A 26,812-nucleotide genomic window follows, 5' to 3' on the forward strand; every position below is an offset into this window, starting at 1 on the left:
AAACAATTCAAATATTCAAATGCTAACAGAAAGCTTCTTTAAAAATATAAACAGACAAAAAAATCAGCCCTAAGGTTCATTGATGCAACAGGGAAAAAATGTATTGTGGAACTTTTAAGTTCAATGATTGAAAAAAGAAAACTATCATGAGTATTTAAAAAGCTAAGTTGGGTGGTTAATTGCAAGAATGACCAGATAAACCTCATACAAGGACCCTAGTTAAAGTAGGCTTAGAGATGGAAAGTTGGCCTAGATCTGATCAAACTACCTTGGCCTTTTGAGAAAAGCAGAGTGAAAGATACGCACATACAAGCTTGTTGTTTTTTTTTTTAAAGCACGCCTCTATTTATTATATTTTGCAACTATGGTCTTTTAAAACAGTGGCCTTAGGAAAATCTGCTCTGGCAAGCAACTGCAGAGGCTCCTGTGGAGAGGAAGTGGAAAGACTGGGCTTATATACAAGGGCTGCTGGCACCTTCAAAGCGCAGGGGATGGTTCACAGCAAAATGTAGTCCTAAGTAAATGGGTTTCAGGCAATTTCAGTGTTAAGATAACATCATTAGGAGCAGAACAGATTGTGCTCAAACCCTGCTGTTTATAATTAACACATTGCTTCCAAATACTCCAGGGCCCCTGGTAAATAGTCTTCTGCTCACATCCACCCAGACCAATCAGAGTATTTTCATCAGATTCCATGCTGGGCCAGCACCTGTCTGGACAAATCCAGTAGAGCCAAAGAACTCCTCTCCCTGGCCAGCTAAGTAGTTGGATGAACACAGCTTGGCTTAGTCATTGTCACAGTGTCCATATGGCTTTGAAGCTTGTTTTCACAAGAAATCATACAAGTATTTTATTATGTCAAAGTTCACCGTCCTATAAACAAAAACAGATAATAGGTTAGCATCCTCACCCCCAGACTGCGCTGCTCAGCTTTACATGTATGATTCTGGGAAGCACATGCAAAATAATTCACAACTGGTGGTGAATAATTCTATGGTGCTGTCAAAAGCACCATGAAAGAATTGACATTAGTTTTTCAAAATGTTACTAGGAAAAGAGATTCTTTAAAAAGTTCATTTTCCCTCTCATAAAGTTTGCTTTTCTAAAAAAAGGAAATGAAGTTAGAACTATTCAACATTCTGCATTTCAATTATACTACAGAAAGTTTAGATTTCATCTGAAAGCTATTTGCTTTTTGTCTAATAACCAGAATAAAGTAATTAGAGATGCAAAAGTATTTAAATCTTCTTTGCTTTTGAATACTGTTTATCTTCCAAAACACCTGTTTTATCATTACAGAATGCATAGCTCATCTGTCCTCATTTGTAGTTTTCATTCTTTTCAATCTTTTAACACTGGCTGACCTGTGTGTGTATTGTAACTAAATCTGTATGATCCAAGAATACGCTACAACAGACGATGTGAATGTATATTTTTGTACTCTGGTAGCAGGCAGAATAAAACAGCAGAAAGAGAAAGACATATAATTATTTTCCTTTCTCCAAACTCATTCTTCACTATAAATATTCAGACTTAGAGGTTTATTATTTGAATAAATGGTCAAAATAATTAGATATAATGATCTAGCAATAAGTATAAAATTAAAGCCTTAAAGTATTCAATTCTGCAAAAATAACCATCCGTGTGAGAATAGCCTTCTAAAGATTCACTAATTGCATGCTCTTATTTATTAAATCACCAATTAATGTTTTTGTCTATCATTTTATAATATACTTTCTAAAAATGTTTCTAAGCAAATGACTGACATATCAAATATTTTTAAAAATTTGGAATGTGGAATTATAGATACCGCTTATGAAAACACATTTAAAAATAGCTGAAATGAGATTCTATGGATATTGTGGTACCTAATGGTGGACTGAAAAATACCTTAATTGTCTTATTACAACTGTGCCTCTCTGAAGAATACTTAACCTTTCCAAATGCATAAAAACACTGCCAAAACAATTTTATTATAACTAGCAGTAATAAAACAACTAAAAATAGGTACTAAAGTCTTTTAAATCTTATCTCAGGCATAAAAACACAAAAGATATAGTTATATATCATAAAACTATTTTAGTTTTATGTGTTTTTCTTTCATTCAGTTCTAGAACACCTTCAACCCCTACCTCCGTCAAAATTACTAGCAACAAGGTACCACTAACAAATCACTTTTTTAAAAAATCATGGTATTGGTTGAAAAGATGTGTTTCAAAGGATCTTAGAAGAAAACATAGTAGCTATTTTTAACCACAGGTAAAAAGGGGAGTGAAATTGTACATCTCCCAAGCACCATTCCCCATAACGACTGGGTCTTAAGGTTCTAAACCTTAAGTGATAAGGTAAACTTAATGCTGTTTTAATGTCATTTTTCTTTGGCATTGGGTGAAAAATAAAGTTTAGAAGAAGCTAAAGATTAAAATAATTTAACTTCCAATACTATGGGATTAGAAGACATTTGGTAGAATATTACATAGCCATACAAAATAATCAATATGAAGAGATACCTACATTACAAGGGGAAAGGAGGACAGAGAATTGTACTATGTTGTGACAGTTAAGGATAATTTTTTGTATAATGGACTAAAACTAGAAGAGAACACAAACAAATTAAAATATTTGTTACTGGTAGGACTCCTTATTTTACTTAGTAATCTATTTGTGTAACTATAACACAGTTTGTGCAATAAAATTTTCTCTAATAGAATGAATGAACTGATTTAAAAATACTAAGCATTTAAATGTATTCATTTATAAAAAAGCTGCATTATATTCTTCTCTGCTTTGCCACTGGGAAGGATTCAAGCAAATTGAATAATATAGTTAAAAACTTTTTATTAAAAACTAAATTAATCAGGAAAAGGATATGTAAGATCATTCCTTTAAAAAACATTTGCTGCTCAACATGTATGACTACCTTATCTCTATCGTCCCACCATCCTCCAACATAAACAGATGACTTGGCAACTGATCCCCACATATATTATTCTAAGACATGGAAGAATTTGATAAAATAGCCTCAAGGGCAACATCGAAAATTATGTAACATATTCCAAAGATAACTTTGTGCTTTAAGGACTTGGAGACAAACAATTCACATTAAAGAAAGTTTGTTTGCTTTTTAAAAATATATTTATATTGATTTCAGAGAGGAAGAGAGGGTGAGATAGAAACATCAATGATGAGAATCATTGATCGGCTGCCTCCTGCATGCCCCCTACTGGGGATTGCACCCACAACCCTGGCACGTGCTGTTGAAGGTCACCGCTCAACCACAGAGCCCCACCAGCTGGCCTAAAGAAAGTTTTAACGTACAAAGGGAGTTATGTACTCTGCAAGTACTTTCTCTCGTTTTTCATGGTTTCAGATGTATATTAGATTCATATAAAGACATTTTTAAGATTTTGGGATAATTTTTATATACTACAGGAGATTCTTTCATAGAATCCAAATTAATTATTTTCTAAAGTAAGCATCTAAAAGGAAACAGGATAAACACAAACAGTGTTGGTGACAATTAGCCTAGGAGTAATTCTTAAATCAGAATTTGCAATATTTTAATACAAGTTAATTACATGGTATACAGCTATGGATTTAATTTAGCCTTTATCCTTTCATTTCATTTTGTTGATTCTTTTATAACACCAAAATACTTCTTTCTAATGGGGTGCTATTTTATTTCCTTTTACTGTGGTGGGCAGTTCAATTCTTTTCTAGTTTGGTTCTTCTGTCACTTTGCAACTGTACAACTTCAATTTGTAATCTTAAATTATCTTGTTGTGCCTTCACACTGACTATGGAGGAAAAACAAACTGGAAACCTAGAACTACCGTTCATATTAGGAACAGTCCAAGGACAATATTTAATAAGTTTCTCAGTCATTTATCTTCCCCCATACTCTACCTCTGTATCCTGGGCTCCCTTTCTAGGACCAGCCTCTTATTGCTTCTCTGTCCAAATCTTTCCACTGTTCCTTGGTAAATAAAGTTCTCTATGACCTCTATCTCTTCCATGGATTTTTTTTTTTCCTCTTCTGGGCTAGCTAAACTGGCTCCTCATGAGAACCAACCCTTTTCTTTAGCTCTTCCCAATGAGGTTTAGTTTAGACTCTCTCCTGCACCCCAGGTAGTCCTGTTAGGTGGGGTTAAGTCCTTGTGCAAAACAGCTCTACTTCTCTGAGACTCAGGCCATTCCATTCACTATCCTCTAGCCCAGCGGTTCTCAACCTGTGGGTCACGAACAATGAAAATACATCCTGCATATCAGATATTTACATTACGATTCATAACAGTAGCAAAATTACAGTTATGAAGTAGCAACAAAAATAATTTTATGGTTGGGGGTCACCACAACATGAGGAACTGTATTAAAGGGTCGCGGCATTAGGAAGGTTGAGAACCACTGCCAGCCCCTTTATCACCATTCTTACTCAATGAATAATGTAGCATCCAGTTTAGACTCCCTTTCCATCCCAAGAACTACATGAGCCTTAGTGACTGCACTGAACACTTGTCTTTTTTAACCTTCAATGGTCTTCTAGGATCCATGATCAAACTGAGATGTTCTTCTCTAAAAACATATTTGTACGTTCTACCCTCTGATCTCCAAACTCTTCCTTTAAGCTGTCTGGAACACCTACCAGAAAACCAGTTCATAAACCCCTTTATTTTCTCCTGATCAACAAATACTGAGTATCTACGTGCCAGGCACTCAGCCCTCTAGTAGCTTTACTTTCTTCCTCCCTCCCTCTCCTAGCGTAGACTCCACGGTTTGCCACTTCAAGGGTTCACCAGCTAGCACTCGCTGAATTCACCTGGCAAAACCCCAATCTTATGTGATTTCAATTATATTCTTTTGCTGTCCCAGTACCCAGCATATTTCTGGAAGCTGTTGGAGAAGATCCCAAGTTTCACAGATCGGTGCCACTGTAAATTCAAGGTCAGGAACCGGAACTGGGGCCTCAACGCTCTCAGCAAGTTGCTTTCCTTATCAGCACTTTCTTTCCATTCCCCACAGCAGCTATTCGAAATATCTATATTCCTCTCAAACTGCTACCACTTCTGGATTTAGTCTGAATTTCCCCCCTTCCTTTACAGGTAAAATAGGAACCTCAGATCAGAATTCCCTCAACTTCTTACTACCAAAGCGTGACACTCAACTCTATCTGAATACACTTTTCCTCTTGTTTTAATGCAAAAGGATTCTCTTTCTCAGCTAAGGCTATTTCTTCCTAAACCCCATGCTTATATACCATTCCAAGGACTTTATGATGCTTTAAATTAATCTCTCTTTGATGTGTATTAACTTTCCTTCCTTAGCAGTCCTTTCCCATCACCATCTAAATATGCTCAAATCTTTAAAAAATAATGACCCTCTCACAATACCTTTAATAGGTAATAATCCTCTCTCTTCCTCTTTATGGCAAAACATTCTAGAATATAAGCTCATAGGGATAGAATAGAGCTCTGTTATACTTGTTGCTATATCCCCAAAGCCTAGCCAAAGCCTAGCACAATGATTATAACACAATAAATGTTAAATAAAGATATCCTCTCTATTTGCTGCTTCTACTTTCTTATAAGTACTGTTTAAATACACTATAATCTGACATCCACCCACTGTATTTCTGAAACTTTCCCTGATAAAGACACAAATGACTGCTGTATTGTTAAATTGGATAGACTCCACTTTATTTCTTGGTAGCAACTGACAATTTTGACCATCATTCTGTTCCCTTAGGTTTTCCTTGTATATACTTTATAAATAACTGCTTTATCCACTTCAGCTCATATTTAACCATTTAACTCCATGTTTTTATCCTTGAAAAGTATGATTTTTAATAACAACATAGTGTTTTTTTAAGTACGAATTTACAATAAATTACTGATCCAGTCCCTTATTTTGGACATTTAGGTTGTGTCCTGTGATCTAATTGTTGCTTCTCTGCCACAGGTGTCTGGATATGGGCCTACCTACCTCTCCTTTGGTAACTATACTTGGGATCTCTTTTCTCCACCAGGCCTCGGATATGGAACAAGACTTTGCCTCTTTAGCTCCCTCTTTTTGCCCCAAAAGACAAGCCCACAATGGTCCCCTTTCATCTGAAGTTTTATTGCTCATCACTACAGGAAAACATGCAAAATTTATATATTTAGCATATACTAAGTTTAAAGCATTGTGCTGGGTTTGAAGTGAAGCGGGGGTTGACGCAAACACAGTCTCTGTTTGAGCTTTGTGTACTTATACTGGAGAAAGATGAATTCTCATTATTAAGTTAATTAGTTAAAATTATGATTAGTATTAAAACATGACAATGGGAGCTGTATAACTGGGGGGGGGGGGGGGGCTGGAGGTTGGATGGTTGTCATGGTATACTTGAGGCTTCTTCAGCCATTAGCTAAAGGAGAGGAGGAGTTGGATTCCCATCTTTGCCACATATATGCACAGATGGGGATCACAGAGGGACTATGAAGAACTGAAAAAGCCAGACAGGTTGAAGTACAAATACCTAAAAAAGAAGCCGTGTGTGCTAGACATGGCAGGGCACAAAGCCAGGGCCAGATCACTGGGACCTTGTAGGCTATTTCAAAGATTCTGTTTTTATTCCTATTTAGAGTTATGTAAAACTATTAAAGACTTAAGTAGGAGGGTGACATTAAATTTTTATAAGGTCATTTTGGCTATAGTGTGGACAACAAATTAAAGTAGATAGGAGACTAATTAAGAGTTACTAGAGGAGAGATGGTGGTGGCTTGGTCTAGACTCTAGAGCAGGGGTGGGCAAACTTTTTGACTCGAGGGCCACAATGGGTCCTTGGAACAAAAGCATGGATGGAGTGTTTGTGTGAACTAATATAAATTCAAAGTAAACATCATTACATAAAAGGGTACGGTCTTTTTTTTCAATAGTTTTATTCATTTCAAACGGGCAGATCCGGCCCGCGGGCCGTAGTTTGCCCAAGGCTGCTCTAGAGGGTAACAGTACAAATGGTAAAAGTGAATGACTTTGAGATCAGTAGGTGGGACTTCTAGGCTCAGCAGGACTAATGCTTGGCTATGCAGAGTGTGAGAGAGACAGAGCAATGTCAAGAATCCCTGATTTCAGCCTGTGCAACATGGCAGGCTGCAGTGCTGATCGCTGAAATAAGGACATGGGAGGAAAGCTGGATCATTACGTTTTTGTTGGCAGGAGGAAGCAGAGATTAGAATTTCTGAGTTCAGTTTTGGAAATGTATTAATGTAACTCGGAAACATCCAATAAAGGTATGGAATATTAGAAGAAAAGTCTGGCCTTGACAATTAGGGAATTATTAATCTATAGATGGTGTTGAAGTCTTGAGTATACTAAAACTGACTAGGAAAAAAGGATATGAAAAAAGAGCCAAGTCTCAAGGACCAGCCACATTTAAGGTAGGGTGGATAGGATAAACTAACAAATGTGCCTTATAAAAAAAACAAAAAACAAACGAACAGCCAAAGAATAAAGAGACTGGAACCATGGGCTGTAAGAGAAGACCGTTTTAAGAAAGAGAGAGCAGTCCACAGTGTTAGATGCCCCAGAGTGGACAAAGAGCCTGAGGAAGCAAAAGAGCCCGGGGAAACAGGGAGAGCAGAAGTGGAAGAATCCCCTGAGAGAAGAAGAGACCCACCCTGCTGAAGAAGGAAGAAGATTGGCACCAATGCAGGCAGTTGAAGGAGTTTCTCAACTGCTGGTTTTAATTTGTTCTGTGAAACACAGTGAATGCTGAACAAAGTGAATACAGATGTTAGCATCTGTGGTCTGAATAGAGTCAAGAATCTAGGTTGAAAAGAAGTCTGTGAACCATGTGCTCCTGTCTTTAATACATGAGGTGGAATGGCTGGGAGGTTGTTGATAATAATCAACCATAGGACAAGAGGGAAATAGAGCCAGATTGTATGAGTCTCAAAAAAGCCCACATTTTTATAAGAATTTGGGGTCAGTAACAATCTGGAAGTGGCAACAAGGAAAAAGGATGTCACAGTGGAGAGAGCATCAGCCTGTGGACTCAAGGGTCCCAGGTTCGATTCCAGTCAAGGGCATGTACCTTTGTTGCAGGCACATACCCAGTAGGGAGTGTGCAGGAGGCAGCTCATCAATATTTCTAACTCTCTACCCCTCTCCCTTCCTCACTGTAAAAAATCCAATAAATTAAAAAAAAAAAAGTGCCTGCAGCCCTGGTTGGGGTTTGGGAAATAAATAGCTACCACTACAGAGAACTCTGGGGGAAGGAACATCCCAGGTAATAATCAGGTTTTCATTATGGCAGAATGTTAGGAGAGTGGAAGGGTGCCGATGTGGGAAGACAGAGGTAGTTACTCTTTGGACACTGTCCATAGAAAGTGAAAAAGAATAAGAAAACAAAGGTAACAAAGCAAATTACAGAGTTGCCAAGTTCTCTGGCAAAATTCCTGCTCCCTTCTGAAGTGGAAAATGAAAGTGCATTTCTCGGGCTGGGTCTAACATCACTGACACTGTGGATTAAGTAAGGCCCAATTCAGTTTGGCTCACTGTATATTCTCCATACTGAGCACTCACAAACCTCTGTCCTGTTCATTATGCTGGGGCACGACCCAACACATTTAAAACAACGACAAAACTGCTGAAAGAAAGGTGCTGCATCAAAAGTTATGCCTTTGATATAGGCTCTTAGACATAGAATTATTAATATCATTGTTTGGAAAAAGAAAGTTATAGCCTTATGGTCATACTGAATACAGTCAAAAAAATATTTTCCTCAATTTCTTCTGTGTAAAAATTTGCCCATTTTTTTTGTAACAACACATTTCAAAAACCTTATTTTATTTTTTAGAGTATACATGCCATCAAAATATTTCAAATACCTGCATCATATGCTCACAGATCTTTTAATTCAGAAGAGACTTCAGAGTACAGGCTGCTAACCTATACACTTCAGAACTTCAATTCATTAGAGATCTGCAAATCCATAATGTCAAGCACTGTTTTTAGCCTGAATAAATAATGTTTCATGTCTGTGTGTTATTAATTTGAAATAAATGTACATATTCTCATGATTAATTTTAAAGGGATATTAAAATAAAATTTTCATATTCAAAAAGGCTGGGAAGCACTGTTTTATGGATTATCTTTTGCCACATGCCAGTCTACATTCACATTACCTCTTCCACTACAAGTCCTAACAGGTTGTTATCCAGCTGCAACCGTGAGATGAAGTAATTTACTCATATAAAATGGCTGGAACATTTTCCCTAACAGCAGATACACCTCTTTGTGAGAACGCGGTACATTTTTAGAGAGCTCTCATTTCAACAAACAGTTCTTTCCTAGAACTTCTAATGCTCTACGATTGCTCAGAATTAGTTCCATCCATTTTGTACGTGACAACCCCTGAAATACTTGAGACGATTACCCTATCCTTCATAAGGTTTTTTCTCACACCCTGTCCCTCAGTCAGACATGGTTCTCCTCATTTTACCACTGTCCTCCTGCCCTCTCCTCAGCATATACCCATTTGTTAATGCCCCTCTTAGAACTCCAAGCACAGCACACCAGATTTGGCCTGCCTAAGGCAACACAGAGTAGACAGACCTAGTACATCTCTTAAATGAGACACCAGGATTTTTAAAACCATGTAGTCAGCTCAAATACCCAGAAGTTAAGCCAAGTCTCTCCCACCTTGTTTTATTACATAGGAGAGTTTTTTTGTAGTTAACTGTCCGTTAAATCTGACCTTGCTACTATGGGACCATTTTTCCATTCTGTTGTCTTTCAGAATCTTAATTTTTGCCATCCAACATCTTAGCTAATTCTTCCAATTTTATGCCATTTGTAAATTTGATGAGAGGGTTCATTCTACAGTGAAACTTAATCATTCGTGGCACTTAAATAATCTTTCCTTGCTTAAATGACTAATGACATTACATTGATTTTTATATTTAGTATATAATTTACATAATTCAAGACATTTTATGTTCACAATTACTCTATGCTTACCTAGCGATAGCTCTGATGAAGTCTAGAGATACTGTGCATTTGTACTTTGGTCCATCAAGCTGGTCATCATGGCCAACCAGGGTTAATAGCTGCAGGGTCACTAGAGAGGTAATCTAAATGTAAGAAAGCATTTTTATGAGAAAATGTAGTAATGAGTACATCATGTCGTTATTTCTAAAACACTTTATAATTACTTTGAGAAAAACATATAACTGAATTTACAAGAATATGTACAAAGAATGTTACTACTTTGAAATGTATACTAGTATACACAAATTTGTAGATATGCTTAATGTCCTAGTTAACCAAACTAACAGTCAATCACTAAGGATTCCATGAGAGACAGCTTTGTTCCACTAATAAGTCATATACAGCTGTTAACCTTTAAAAAACTACAAAAAAAATCACATTCCTTCTCTCTACTTAAGAATTTTATGGAGTTTCTAAATACCTCAGAATATCAAATGTACACTCTCTTGAGAATCAAGTTATGTAGATATGGATCTTTTTCAGAGTTGGGTAGCTGGTTAGATAAGCAATAAGAAATACATCCTTCCGACCTGGGCTTAGTCTTGCTTTAAAAACTGATCACCAATTAAGTAGTCAGGAAAATACCAGAAGGATTACCCCAAACTAAAAACAACCAAAGGTTTGCTATCACAAGATCCCTACTCAAGGAAATTCCTAAACTGTACCTTCAAGAGAAAGAGATACCACTTAGAAGGTCTGAAATATAAGGAATGAAGAATAAAGTAGTATATATGGTGGTATATCTAAATAAATTTTTCTGTGTAGCTAATAACAATAATAATGTATTATGGGTTTAAAAATAGGATAGCCCGGCCAGTATGGCTCAGCGGCTGAGTGTCGACCCAGGAACCAAGAGGTCACCGGTTTGATTACTGGTCAGGGCACTATGCCCAGGTTTCGGGCTCAATCCCCAAGTAAGGGGTGTGCAAGAGGCAGCCGATCTATGTTTCTCTCTCATCGATGTCTCTTTCTCTCAATTCCTCTCCTTTCCCCTCTCTCTAAAAAATAAGTAAAAACAGGATAAATACACATACCAATAATATATAAATTAGAATTGGAGAAAATAAAATAGAAATGTTCTCAGGTCTTGTGGCATCTGAGAGAAAAATAGAAGTATTCATTAACTTTCAACTTTGGTAATTCAAGTATGAATATTCATTTATATTATAATTTTTTTACGTAGCAAGTAAGAGTAGAAACAAGAGTATGTACATCTAAATTAGTAGAGTGGGGAAAAACTAAATTATAAAAATTATCAATCTGAAGAAAATTAAAAGAAAATAAAAACAGGTAGGACAAACAGAAAGTAAAAAACAAGATAATATAAACAAAATTACAATAGTAATTATAAGTAAACTAACTAAATATTACAAATAAAAGAAAAAGATTGATTGAAAAAATAAACCCAACTATATACTGCTTAGAAGAGATACATCTAGAACAGAAGACTATAAGAAGGTTACAAGTCAAAGGACAGAATAGACACATCAAATACTAACAAAAAGAAAAATGAAGATATATTAAAACAGATTTTAAAAGAGGTTTAAAGAAAGGCCCTGAGCTCGTATCTCTTACAATATGAGTCGCTTGAGACCGTTAGTATGAAGGGATGAGACAGAACAGAAGGGGGAGCCAAGGGATACTGGAGTCTTTGGGGGAAGAAAGCATTGCTGAAAGTCAAGACAACCTCGTATCCCTCCCAGTTTAGAAACAGGTAGGAATCATGATAAAAGTAGGCCTGAAATTGTAACAAGTAACAGATACAGAAAAGAGTTTAATAGTCTACTATGGCAAAATATATTCATTAACTTCAATCCATTTGCTAAATAAAGTAGGTTAGTAATAGCATTTGAAACTCATACATTAATCTCCCTTTATTATTATTTTTAAATATATGTTTATTGATTTCAGAGAGGGAGAGGGAAAGATAGGAATATCAATGATGAGAAAGAAGCATTGATCAGCTGCCTCCTGCACACCCCTACTGGGTGGGGGTCAAGCCCACAGCCCGGGCATGTGGCCTTGACCAGAATTGAACTTGGGACCTTTCAGTCCACAGACCAACGCTCTACTCACTGAGCCAAACCAGGTAGGGCTCCCTTTATTAACTAGAGGCCCGGTGCACAAATTTGTGCACAAGTGGGGTCCAGTCGGTCCCGGGTTGATTGGGCCAGGCTGGCCAGGGGGAGGGGCCATGGACAGTTGGCAGGCTGGCCCCACCTCCTGGACAAACTCCGGTTGAACTCCCAGTAGAGGAGACAATCTGCAAATTACCCTTTTATTACATAGGATGGCAGGTTTCTTTAGTTCTTTTTCTTTTAATATAAAAGAAATCACTGATTACCTTTTACTTTGCCAAGGCATTTATTTATAACTAGAGGCCTGATGCACAAAATTCGTGCAAGAGTAGGCCTTCCTTCCCCCAGCTGCCTGCACCCGGGACCCGGGCTTCCCTCCGGCTGCCGGCACCCGGGACCCGGGCTTCCCTCCAGCTGCCGGCACCTGGGACCCGGGCTTCCCTCCGGCTGCCGGCACCCGGGACCCGGCCTTCCCTCCGGCTGCCGGCACCCGGGAACCGGGCTTCCCTCGGCTGCCGGCACCCGGGACCCGGGCTTCCCTCGCAGAGGGAGGCCCTGCCCACCTGTTGCAGACTGCTGGTTGGTGGCCTGGGCTTCCCTCTACAGGGTGATTGTGGAGCCCCCGGATTGACTGCCCTGCCGGCCATTTGCCTGGGCCTCCCTCTGCAGGGCAATCATGGGGTGATGCCTGGGCTCCCGACCAATCGGATTGCACCTGCCTTGGCTGGCCTGGTGCCAGTGGGTGTCATAGCGTGGTCCCGGGTGGTCGTCCAGATGGTTGTTGTTATTCTGCTGTTCAGCTGTTTGGTCAATTTGCATATTATGCTTTTATTATATAGGATAGTATTATAACTTCTACTTTCCTGGGCTTCAAATACCCTCATATATTTGATCAATTCTTTAACTTGAATAATATACTAAATTACTCTACTTTCATACTTTTCAAAAACACAAAATCTGCCCTTGAGTTAAAATTTCAAGAATATTTTCAGGAACCTTACAGTATTATATTACTTTTACCACATTAGTTACAACAAATTTCCAAAGGCAGTAAGTTGAACCAGTTCCTTAAAGTCACTCAGTTCTACCAGGATTTCATGGATAAATCAATCATGTAAATTGTGCAAAAAAAATACAGTATTTCCTGTTTGATGGAAGCGTCAAAGGTGAAGTACAGCAAAACACGTGAACAAAACAAATGTGTTTGTGGAGTGTGGGGAGAGAGGATGTGTTTACTGTGCTGAGAGATCTGTACCAACAATTTAAAAGTACTTTGCCAGCTCATTAAAATATTGCTAGAGAAAAACTGAAAAAAATCAAGTACAAAGATTAACTGATGCACCAACACTGTGAATCTGACATATTAATTTATACCTAAATAAGTTCTGGAAAAATATATACAACTTTGGGAAAATTATTTCTATGCATGTAGAAGTTCAAGAATATCTACCTTCTCCATTATTCTATTCTTATTTTTTTTGCAATGGCATATTCATTAAATTCTTGAGGACTTGCTCTAGGTACTGTGCATTCAAAGATGAATAGGATCACAGAAAATACTGATTTATTTCCTTGCCCAAATTTAAATGTTCATGACAAAATGATGAAGTCATATCTCCACACTGGCATTAGTACCTAAATAGCTTGATATGGTCAGTGGGCAAATGACAGAAGTCTCAGTCAGTGAAAGTATTCATGGCCCAGATTCATAGTGGTGTCTCGATTTTGTATACATGCATGTGCATGTATAATGTGGAGATTTCCCATCTGCTGCAGTAGCCATTCCTGTTGTTAGGGTCCCAAGTGCAGAAAGTGATTTAGAGTAAGGCTCTAGTTCCAGCAAAGAATAAACTGAAATATATATTTTTAAATTTATCTTTATTGTTGCAAGTATTACAGATGTCTCCTTTTCCCCCCATTAACCTCCCTCCACCCTGCTCCCGCCCCCATACTATTGTCTGTGTCCATGGCTTATACATACTAAATTGAAATATTTTATAGCCATAAAATTAATGTCTTAGACTAACAATTTTGTTGGAGAAAAGCTCTCTAAATAATGGTAAAATATACTTGAATATGCTGAAATCTTTTTTGGCACTAAGTTACAGAAGGCTTCTCATGCAATTGAGCTTTGAATTACCCTAGAACCGTGGTTGGCAAACTGCAGCTTGCGAGCCACATGCGGCTCTTTGGCCCCTTGAGTGTGGCTCTTCCACAAAATACCGACTTCTGCGCATGGGCCACGAAGTTTCAATCGCACTATACGTGCGCGCCCACATGTGGTATTTTGTGGAAGAGCCACACTCAAGGGGCCAAAGAGCCATGTGTGGCTTGTGAACCGCGGTTTGCCGAGCCGCAGTTTGCTGACCACTGCGAAGATACTTCATCATAAAATGCTAACAGTAAACCTAAACAGAATGTTTAGAAAGAATAAAAAAACACAGGAGAACTTTTTCTCCAAACAAGATGACATAGATTCATATTTATTGTTCTTCCCTGCTAAGGACAACTATAAGCCCCGGAACTAACATAAGAGACAACCAAAGGAGGACTGCACAAGGTAGAAAGAGGAAGGTAAACTGCACAGGGATGCAAAACTGGATGAACAAATATAGGGGCAAGGAATATTCTGACTCCCCACCCAACAGCAGAAGATAACCGGGACCCTGTATCCTCCAATCCCCAATCCAGAAAAGAAAGCTATCCGGGTAAGTTTATTCTTCCCCTGAACTGAACAGGAACAGTGTCAAAAAGAAATGGAAGTTGTGAATTCTGCTTTTCAAAAAACTATCCTTTATGAATAATGTAGAGAAAAACAATGGTCAAGTGAGGGGAAAAAAAAGAATTTGTCACTAGCAGACTTACCTAAAGGAAGTTCTTCAAACAAAAAGGAAATGATAAAAGAACCTTAAGCATTAAGAAGGAAGTCAGATTGGTGGGAAGAGTAGAAATATAGATAAATCAAATAGACTATCTCCTCATAATTTTTCTAAATCATATTTGATTAAAAATTATACCACTTCCTGATACTCAAAGACAATGACATTTAAAAAGTGTAAAAGTAAAAGAATCTAAATGGAAATAAGGTTACCATACTTTGCTGAAAGTGCTAAAATATTGATACCACTTATAAAACTAAACATGCACTTGCCATATTACCCACGAGTATTTATCCCAAAGAAGTGCATGTTCACACAAAAATCTGTACATGAATCTTCACAGTAGCTTTATTTGTAATAGCCAAAAAACTGAAAAGAACCCAGATGTCCTTCAATGGGTGAAAGGTTAACCAAACTGTGCTACGTTCATATTATGAATACTTACTCAGCAATAAAAAATAATAAACTATTAGCATACACAATAATTTGGATGAATCTCAAGGACTTAATTATACTGAGAAAACATCAACCTCAAAGTTTACTTACTATATAATTTTACTTATATGAATTCTTGAAATGACAAAATTTTAAAGGTGGTGATTAATGGCTGCCAGGGATTGAGGGAAGGGGCAGGAGGAAAGTGGGTATCGTTATCAAAGCAGGGGTCCTGGAGATGATGGCACTGGTCTGTATCATGACTGGTGGAAAATATACAAACTTACACATGGACTAAAATTTCACATAACCAAATACGCACAAACACAAATGAATACATGTAAAAGTAGGAAGTTTGAATAAGATCTATGGATTGTATAAACTCTGATTTCCCGGTTGTGACATTGTACTACAGTTTTGCAAGATGTTACTATTGGGGAAAACTGAGTAAAGGGCACATAGGAAGAGATAGCCCATATATTTCTTAAAATTGCATGTGAATTTACAACTACCCCAAAAATGTTTAGTTAATAAATAAATACACAAGAAAAAATTTGTAACTATATATGGTTATGGAAGTTAACCAGACTTACTGCAATGATCATTTCACAATATAAAAAATCTGGAATCGTTATGTTACACACTTGAAACTAACAATGCTATGTCAATTATACCTCAATAAAAACATAAATAAACTGATAAAATACATAGCACTTTCAGAAAGACCTTATAAACTGCCAGAACAAATTTTATCTCAAAATGTTTAAGTACGTATGAAGCTACAAAAATCTACTTATAGAAATAAAAACATTTTTTACCCTTATTTACAGGAATTTTAAAGAAAGTACTTGATAAAATATTGCTTAAAGCAGGCAAATTAGATAATTATTATTAGAGAATTACTTCCTATTGATATGCTACTGGGGTGAGGTGATATGGGTTTTTAAAAGTTTATAGATTTTACAGATTTTCTTATTGAAAAGTCAGACGATTACTTCTGATTTATGGTTCAGCTACAAGAGGGATTTGTAGCTGCTGTTTCATGTTGAGTCCAAAAGGTTGCTACAAACACGTGCCTTGTACAGCTTATTACATCTATAAAATAGAATAGAATTATAGCAAAACTATTATATAAATATAACCTAAGTATTCTCAAATTTTCCCAAATGCTACTTTTTATTTTTAAATGGTGAAAGTTTTATTTTTGTTTATGGGCTACAGAAACAAACTGCACTCATTTATTAAAAACTACAATGTTTCAATGTAAAAATTATTACAAAATAAAATTCAGAGCTAGCCTACCAGGATTGAAAATCAATGCCTCATTTTACGGATGAGAAAACACACATCATAAAAGGATGAATGACATTATCAGTCCCTAGTCAGTCACCCCAAATAAATAGGTTGAGGCACACTTAAACAGATGCTTCAAAATTATTTAATCCAAAGTCCCCAGGAAAAATATAGCACATTCACCGCGTTAGAGGTCTACAAGAAAACATTTTGCAGTTGTAACAACAAATTTTAAATTAAAGTCTTAATCTTCAGAATGTTTAACATATCAAAAATCTTTAGCCAAAATAATACCTCATTTTGGGTGGTGATAAATATCAAAGGTGGTTTGCCAAGACAATTAACTATTGGAATGAAGACTTTTTTCAGTGCTTTTATCTTTTCTTCTACTGCCCTTCAAAATTCAGGAGGATGACACATATGTAATATGGTATTCACTCCTTCCCTCAGGTTCTAGCAGAGGATATGGACAAAATTTGAGAAAGGGAGTAAAGAGCTATGGGAACTAGTTAATACCAGTGATATAGAGATATGTTACATTAGTGGTATCGAGACTGGAACTTATTATTTAATCCAGGCTCTATAGAGCAGATATAGAAGTTGATAGAGCTCTATCTATAGATCATAGATATAGACATGTGCTTGTAGGCATGTTAGTTGACCCTAGAACATGGGTGTGAATTGCGCAGGTCCACTTATATACAAATCTTTTTCAGTAAATACGTACAATACTATACATGTATTTTCTCTTCCTTATGATTTTCTAAACATTTTCTTTTCTCTAGCTTACTCTCTTATAATATAGTATATAATACATATAGCACACAAAATGTGTTAATCAACTGTTTATGGTATCAGTAAGGCTTCCAGTCAACAGTAGGCTATTAGTAGCTAAGTATTGAGGAGTCAAGTTACATGCGTTTTAATGGGGGGGGGCAGGGGGCTTGGGGTGTATTTGTGTGAGGATCCAGCTCCTAAACCACGGCATTGTTCAAGCATCATCACCTGTAATTTCTTCAATCCTCATAACAACCCTGCCGTGAGTTAGGTACTATAAAAATAAACCTCTTTTTCCAGATGATGCAACAACTTCAGAGAGGTTAGTAAATATTCATGGTCACTGAGCTAACAGCAGCTCTGGATTTAAATACAATTTAAAATCAAAGCCCATATTCCTCACAATACCCCAAACAGGGAGCTGCAGCACTCGAGGAAGAGTTGGGAGAGACTAAAGAAAGCTTTATGGAAGAAGTGAGTAAAGTGACAACTCTGGAAACATTCCACACTGAAAGGGGGTATCATGAATATGCTGGAGGTTAGAAATTCAGCAGCAAAGAAGACAGAGAAAAAAAATTAAATAAAATTGCAGCAAAAAGGAAAAAAGAAGTATTGCAATATAGGCAAATGTCCTGTCCAGGGACAATCCTGTGAACAAAATTATCAGATGTGATGAGTCTGATGTCACCAAAGTAAAATATTAATGTGAAATTTATTAACCTAAAGATTGATTAACTTCATAAATCAGGTTATATATTATATTACACATAAAATTTTAAGGTTTTTAAGGTTTAACTTTTAAGAGATAAATAATTCGAGGTGGGGGGCAAAGGCATGATTTTTTAAAATCTGAAATTAGACAACACTGAAAATGATCTCCCAATGCAAAACTTCTAATGCATTTGTGGATTAAAGGTCATTTGCAAAAAAATTCATGACTATAAATCATACAAAATGTATTAATAGTTAAACAAACTGAGGATAAACATTAACATTTTAAAAGGCAAAAACACTGCTTTAGGTCATTCCTAAAACACTAGAATAATTTTAATTATTTAAATAAATTTAAGATTTTGTGGAAAAATTACTACTGCCCTTCTTGGTTTCTGTTACCTATGAAGATATAATCTTTTGCCAATAATTTTCAGATTTTAGGGGGTATATATATACTCTTTTCCACAGCTGCTTTCTTGTCTATTGTGCCAAATTCAAGTTCAAATGAATGAAACTCAAATGAATAAAAAAGTAGCCCAGAGTGTAGATGTTCTTTTTCAAAGTCAGGATTTAGAGTTTGTGCTAGGAAAATCCGAATGAAGTTTTTTGTGCTTTATAAAAGCTGTACTAAAAGTCAGTGACTTCACCTCTAAAGTTTAGTTATGCTTCCACTGGTGTTTTCCCTCAAAATAAAAATTCTAGTTTTTAGTTCTTGGTTTGAAAATAAACTCCAAAAAATCTGAAGCATCCTGTTATCAAGAGAATGATACTTCCCTAGTTTTCAATATTACCAGCATATTGACACTAACTAAAAGATTTCATTTTACTTTAACTTAAAATAATCAATCTAATTCAAAGCCAAAGTATTTTCCCCTGACTAGCTCCTAAGGCATGACATATTTTTAATTTACCTCTTAAATGGGGTTAGCAATATTTGCTTAATCTTTGTTCTGTGTACTATTATGTTCTTTGTTCTCATCCATGTGGGGGATGAGCTGATTATTTATGTCCTAACAATAGGAGTTCATGTACCATGGTGAGGATTTTTTTTCCTTAATCTGAGAGGCAGTCACTAACAAGCTTCAGCTGGAAGTGCTTAATGTTAAAACAGTGTGAACCTGTTCCCAGGCTAATACACTACGTTCTTTCTGCCAACAAAAGAAAATCAATTTACAACTATAATTAATTTTTAACATGCTCATTATTTTTATACTTTCACAGGCTGGTATATATGTTAACTGATTCATGAAACAGCCTATCCTGCTTGCCCTGGAGAAGCTGTACAATCTGAAACATAAAATTATTTAAATAAAAAAGCTTAACAAGTGGTATGACAGTGTAAGAGGTTCACACCCAACATGCACTATATTTGATCTGATTTCAGGTGATGTGATAGTTCCTGAGCATGTGGCATATAACAACCAAGTTCAACGGACCTTTTTACACACACAAGGTGATGAGTGTAGCAATGGAAGAGAGACAAATACCGTCAAAGCTATTCAACTTAAAATCATCACCTCTAGAAATTTCTATTTCCCCAAAAAAGGCAAGAAGTGGATTAAAAGTCTTCAAATATACTCAGATAGACAAAAAGTGAAATGTGTATTTATACAAAGAGGACCTAAAGATAGCTCCTCTCCTCTCTAGAACCTTGTGGTACAAAAATGACTGCAAGCCTCTATCTAGTATCCAGAGAGACCGTAACTGCATGGGTAGGGGAATAGAAATTCATTGAGTGAGTGAATCCTATGTTCAAGGCACTGTGCCTGAATCACAAAAATGGAAGGACAAGGTTTTTGCCCTCAAAGAGTTCAAGGTACTGGGGAGACAAACACACAATAAAATGATAACAACACAATATGAGAGCTATGCTAGTGATATGTATAAATGCAATTATCTGATTCAGAGAAGGGAATAACCAAGAAGAAGGGAAGCAAATGTGAATTCATTGAAAAATGACATTTGGGGGATAAACCAAGAAGCATAAAAGAGAGCACAACAGTAATAGAGAAACAACACATGTAACGATACAAAAGAAAAATTGGTGTGCTTTTAGGGAACAGCTTATTGTGAATGGTGCACAGGGTGAATGGAGGAAGTGGTAGAAAATGGGGCCAGTTTGTAAAGAACCTCACAAGAAATGTTATGGAATGGAGACATGCTTTTATAGATAATGTAATTCACTTAAAAAGTATAAGCAGAAAATGAGACCAACATTTTAAAAATGATTTATACTGATAACTGTATGGAAGATGAATTTGAAAGTTATCTGTTGACAGGAAAACCAGTTAAGGACGCGACAAGCATGTCAAACTCGCGGCCATTAGGCCGCATGACTCGTTTAAATAAATGAAGCAGTCCTGACTGGTTTGGCTCAGTGGATAGAGGGCCTGTGGACTAAAGGGTCCCGGGTTTGATTCTAGTCAAGGGCGCATGCCTGGGTTGCAGGCTCAACCTCCAGTGGTGGGTGTGTGAGAGGCAGCCGATCAATGATTCTCTCTCACCACTGATGTTTCTATCTCTCTTTCCCTTCTCCCTTCCTCTCTGAAATCAATAAAAATATATTAAAATAAAATAAAATAAACAAAGCATGCAGCTCACCAGCTGTGAGTTTGACATGCTGGGCCTAAGAAATAATGAAGTTATGAATTTAAGGCATTTGGCAGTGGGGGTGGAAAGAAATAAGTTCAAGAGACATTTGTATTTAGGAGGAAAAATAGATTGGATTTGTTGACCAACTAAATGGAGTAAAAACAAAAAAGAAGGTACTGAGATAATTTCTTCACTAACTAAAAAACTAGAAACCATATATTATCTTTGTTTAATCTTTATTATTTAAAGTACTAGAGGCCTGGTGCACAAATTCATACACAGGTGAGGTCCAGCCAGCCGGGCGGGGGGGGGGGGGGGGAGAGTAGGGGATGGAGGTGGGGCCAGCCGGGGGGGGGAAGGGACTACGGACAGTTCACTGGCTGGCCCCGCCCTCCGGTCGAACTCCCGGGCAAACTCCCAGTCAAGGGGGCAATTTGCATATTAGCCTTTTATTATATAGGATTACAGAAGTCCCCTTTTTTCTAGAGTCTACCATTGTACATGCCACAAAGTATGTGCTTATTAAAGAATGAGTAATAAATGAATTAGTTTTACAATCTGAAAAAAAGGGAAAAGGTTTAGGGAATAATTTGGTTTGGGATATATTTTAGTATGTGATGGATATGACATATTCAAGTATTACTGTTCAGTTGGCAATTTGGGTCCAGAGATAGACACAGGCTAGAATAAAGAATTCGAAAGATATTAGCATACACACAGTATTTGAAGCAAGGGAAGTCGATAAGGCAGTTTCAGATAAGCCAAGTTTGCTTTCTTATTCCTAACTACATGGACATGATTATTTCCTATTCTAAGAACTCAGCTCTCTATCACTGGCGTACCCAAAGTGAGGGAGCAATCCGGTTCCATAGTGACACTGGGACTGAGGAACCAAATTTCTCATCTAGGGGAAATGACAAGGGCTTTTCTGCAATACCAGTTTCTGAAATGTTTGTGTATAAGCAGGTGAGGCCAATCTCCTCCAAAAAACTCCAATTAATTGTGAGCTAACAAGAAATCAAGATAATTTTTCATTGGAAACCATTCCCTTAAGCATCAACATTTGTTTTAATAATCCCACCTCCATGATGCAGATTTTTCCAAATCATTTATCACCCTAACTCATTTTATTAAAACTCCTTTTCTAGTCGTAACGCTATATCTAAGGTGTGCATTTGCCTCTATATTTACTATATATTGATAGGATATATTTTCCTAAATAGGCACGAGCAAGCACATTCACACGTACTTTTTTTGTGTTTTCAGCAAAAGATCTGCCAAGTCAAATAAAATGTACCGGTGTCAAATACATTTCCTCAAAAACGTTAATAAAAGGTATACATTTGGTATATTTTTTAGAAGCAATAGTAACTTTAAGAAAGGTAGTTATAAAATATTGCCTACAAAAATAAGATATCAGTGTACTATTTATTCAAAAGTCGAAAGCCTAATTTATGCATTTTTCTAGAGTTCAATAAAAATGCCTATTGCTAGGCTGATAAGACTCACAAAAACAAAGTGGTAAAACTGAAGAAACTTAACACCACCAGATTTGAGGAAGGTAAGAGAAGAGTAGGGGTAAACACTATTCTTTTAAAAATGAAAAGACAACTTTTTATCCTTACTGTAGGCAAATGAGTAAAATATACCCTCCTTTTTTATTATCTTTGGTAATCCTATCTAATAAAGAGGGAATATGCTAAATGACCCTCATGCTGTTGCAAAGATGGTGACGCCCACAGCCAAAAATGGAATATGCTAATTGACTGTCCCACCCTCAAAGATGGCGGTGCCCAGTCCCCTCAGCCCTGCAGGGGCAGCAGGCGCGTGGCAATTCCCCTCAGCACCCCAGCCGCCCAGGACCAGCCCGAGGTGCAGGTAACCAGGGCCGGCCGATGCCTGCGCTGCCGGCAGGGGCAGCAGCAGAGGTGTGATGGCGTGTCGCCTTCCCCTGATCGCCGGGTCGCCTCCCACCCCTGAGGGCTCCCAAACTGTGAGAGGGGGCAGGCCGGGCTGAGGGATCCCCCCTCCAGTGCATGATTTTTCATGCACCAGCCCTCTACTGATTAATATTAATATCCTTTACAACAAAAGTGCAATTAGGGAAAAACTATAGGCCAACTTTACTCTTTTCAAATATGAAGCATCCCAAAACAGTGTTTAAAAATCTCCTGTAACAGGTACCTGCTGCACAGTGACAAGATGGCAGAATAGTAATGCATCCACACCAGGGACAGTAGGAGGTTTGAGAATTTAATTTACTGCCCCAGAGGAGACTAAGCATCATGGCTTTTGCTGCTAGAAAAGGGCTGCCTCTGTTAAACAGCACCCTTGCTAACCTATTTGTCAGCGAAGTAGGTATTAAGTAAAGCTTCCTTATCACCTTTGGAATGGAATGCCTCACAGTCGCAGTTGTGGTTAGGAAAAAACATAGTAGGAATATTAGAAAATGTTAGCATTCAAGATATTTTCTGTGATTTACATAATTTACTTTAATAGCATCAAGCATTTAAGTTGGATATTATATACACACTGGAATGCTGGCACAAACCTAATAAAGCATAAAGAAACTGAAAAAGAAGAAATAGCTTTTCACATTTTCTAATATTTTAGTATCCAAGAAATTTATTTTTAGGAAAACTGTCCCATTTGTTCACCAACTTTAATATCTATAAAGATAATCCTCATATACAAATCACTTTATATGAATGTATTATAGCTAGATTTTAGGATGTTACACACTTTGTTTATGAGATTCAAATTCATATGCACTGGGTAGTATTTCATCAACTATGATTTCTGATGCTATATAACTAGCATTTGATAAATGTTATTACTCTACTATAAAACTAGAGGCCCCGTGCACGAATTCTTGCATGGGTGGGGTCCCTCGGCCTGGCCAGCGATTGGGGCCAATGGGGAGGGGGGCAGCTGGCCTGGGGGAGGGACCATGGGAGGTTGGCCGGCCAGAGGAGGTTGGCTGTGGGAGCACACTGACCACCAGGGGGCAGCTCCTGTGCTGAGCACCTGCCCCCTGGTGGTCAGTGCGCTTCATAGCAACTGGTCAACCAGTCGTTCGGTCGCTTAGGCTTTTATATATACAGATATAAATCAACCATAATATTATGTCTTACAATAATTTTTAAGGCAAAGAGGTTTTATAATTATAAATGAAATCTGTAAAATCAGTTATTTGGTTAAAGTACTTTTGGTTAAAAATCAAAAGTAGTTTGAAATATTGTGTATGAAAGAGTGCTATAATGAATGTAACATTTAATCATAAAGTATTTGAAATATAGTAAAACCTCAATATAACTAATTCGGGCAAGGGGGTGGGTATCTGTTAAAGCCAAAAGTTATATAATAAAGTAGATATTCCTAATGTGTACATTAAAATATTGACAAATCAGTTGGTTTACTTGTTTTTACTTAGATACATCTGTGTAATTAAAATTAAGTATGGAATACAAGTTTCATGTCACAGAAGTTTTCTATATGTTTTACTGTTATTTTTAATTTATACTGAATAGACCTAGTAAATGCATGCATTCACCAGTCACCTCGAGTACACAGCTGGGGTGTGGCTTAGCACACACGGGTACATTGCCAGCTCACATTAAAAGCTGATGCAGAAAGTCACACCACTTGACAACAGAACCAATTACCACAAGTGATGTGGCATGAACACTTGCTAATCATTTGCAGAACATTGTTTATGAGCAGTGACTTTTGGGTTTAAATATGTAGACTAGAGTTGTAGATATGTAATATTTATATTGGTGAAATGACTACAGTGTTTTTCCAACATAAGGCCTATTCACTAAAATTTGTTAAAAATAATAAAAAATAACCTGTTAATTTAATTATAAGCAAATCTTAGTTAAAACCATTTTAAAATTAACAGGGTGTCAATTTTCACACATGACATACGGACCGGAAATTTTATCCATTAAATCTGAAGTCCATTAAATCGAGGTCTGCAAAATCTAGGGCTTACTGTATAGTCATGTAACTATGTAAAAGTCACTTAGTTTATAACAGGCCACGCACAATACACTACTTATTTGTCCGTAACTTAAGCTCTTAATTAAGATACCAATAAACATAACTAACTAGCTATAATTAAATATAATGGATAATTAGCATAATTTAGCTATGACATAGGTATCAAACAATCATGCTCCATCCACAACACTAAGTTCAAGACATGTCAGAAGGAAACATTCAAAAAAAAGGTTATTTTACTCAGAAGACAACACTTAAATACCTATATTATCAAATAACAGGAAATACCAATGAGAAAAATCCTACTTTTATTTATTCACTTTAAGTTTTAGCTTTCACTTAAGTATTCAAAACAGTTCCTTCAGCATATATGTCCTCCTAGTAAATATACACATGCAATACTAACAACTCTAGTACAAGCTAGAACCTGGCAACCACCCCAATACAAATGAAGGGCAGTAGAAGCCACAGACTGACTGTAAGGTCCTTGAGGGAGGAACTGCATTCTCCTCACTTTTGTACAGGCAGTCCTCAGATTACGTCGGACTTGACATACGTCCTTTCATGGTTACGTCACCATCTCCCATTTATTTATTAAAAAAAAAAAAGTTCCGTCATTTCAAGGTATGTACATATGTGCTTTATGTTTTTTATTATTTCTTTACCACAAGTAAAGGTCAGGAATTATTATCTGTCTTTTACTTTTTTTTTTACTTTTTCACTTCATTACTGCTGCGTATGTGCTCCATGTGAGTGACATTGGTGCTTATATAGGTGGGTTCCGACTTACGGCGAAAATCATATTACATCACGCTGTAGGAATGGATCTCCGACGTAACCCAAGGACCTACTGTACTCTCTTTACTCAACAGAGCCTGGAACATAGTAGACCCTTAATAAGTATCTTTTAAATAAAATTTTAAGCACAGAAACAAAAATTTAATTCCAATTAGAGAAAAAGGTTAAGTAATGACTTTGAATTTGAAGCTTGAATTAGATTAAAATATTTTATATTAAAAGTTTTGAATTAAATAATGTTCACAAAATCGCTTCTTTTAAAAAATTGAAAGTATATAAATTTAATATACATCTACCTATATTTAAAGAAAAAAATGGCAAAAACCCGTTTTTTTTGTTGAATAAAATTTTGGCTGCCCTTAGCACAACAAAAACATCTTCCTACAGCTATGGGCACCTGCTTAAAAAACCCTCCTAGATAAAATAACAAAATTATCATTCTTTCTGAACTGATGATAAATTGTTTGAAAAAATAAAACAGTCCATATATATTCCAATATCATGATTTAAGTTCAAGAGCAGAGAAATTATAAATGGAAATGTATACTTAAAAAAACATATTTGTATATTATAATTTAATCCAAAATTATTTTTATACTTCTAAAAAATGATACATTTAATTTTTCCATATTAAATTATGTACAACTAAATATGAAGCCATTCACAAACTAGACATTAATTACTAAACAGTGTAAATTGTCAATATAGTACGAAGAACTATTTTTTAAAGATACTATGCTCCTCTTCCTCCAGCTATTTTTAATATTAATTCCATGTACACTGTTTCTGATAGTATCATAACTATACTATTTTAAAACTTCTAAATTACAGAATTTCAATGAATTGCTTTCAAAAATAATTCTTCAAAATACTAACTGATCAAATGCAACAATTACATGATATACATACATGTAATTAAATGTCCCTAATTTTTTTAAAAGATAATTCTCCTTTTCAAAGTCACTTTAGAAACTTATAGCAATTATCTTAGAAATAAACTCTTTACAATTTTATCATCTGGGAGAAGATAAGCATTATGGCTTAATATTTTAAAATAAGTGATATACTTGATAACAGTCTTAAAGAACTGAATCTTCTACTGCCTTCATGTAGAACTACAAGACTATGGAGGGGGTAGGCAAGGATAAGTAAGTGAAAATCACACAAATAGAATAGGTCAACCAAAGGTTTGTAAACAAATTTCTTAAAGAAATT

General features: G+C 36.5%; 1 protein-coding gene across 3 annotated transcripts in view; it reads right to left on the reverse strand.

Annotated features, from left to right (window-relative positions):
• Positions 1-314: 314 nt before the first annotated feature.
• Positions 315-26,812, reverse strand: part of ORC5 (origin recognition complex subunit 5) — a 74,785-nt gene continuing 48,287 nt past the window's right edge. For 2 of the 3 annotated variants that reach the window (XM_059712768.1, XM_059712767.1), the window contains exons 13-14: positions 9,997-10,109; positions 315-873 (exon numbers count right to left, since the gene is read on the reverse strand). In XM_059712768.1, coding sequence (XP_059568751.1) covers positions 828-873; positions 9,997-10,109 — 159 coding nt within the window. In that variant the 3' untranslated portion in view covers positions 315-827. The remainder of the gene's footprint in view (positions 874-9,996; positions 10,110-26,812) is intronic. The other variant, XM_059712769.1, reaches the window with a different exon arrangement.

This window comes from Myotis daubentonii, chromosome 10 (assembly GCF_963259705.1).
Source record: "Myotis daubentonii chromosome 10, mMyoDau2.1, whole genome shotgun sequence".
Taxonomy (NCBI): Eukaryota; Metazoa; Chordata; class Mammalia; order Chiroptera; family Vespertilionidae; genus Myotis; species Myotis daubentonii.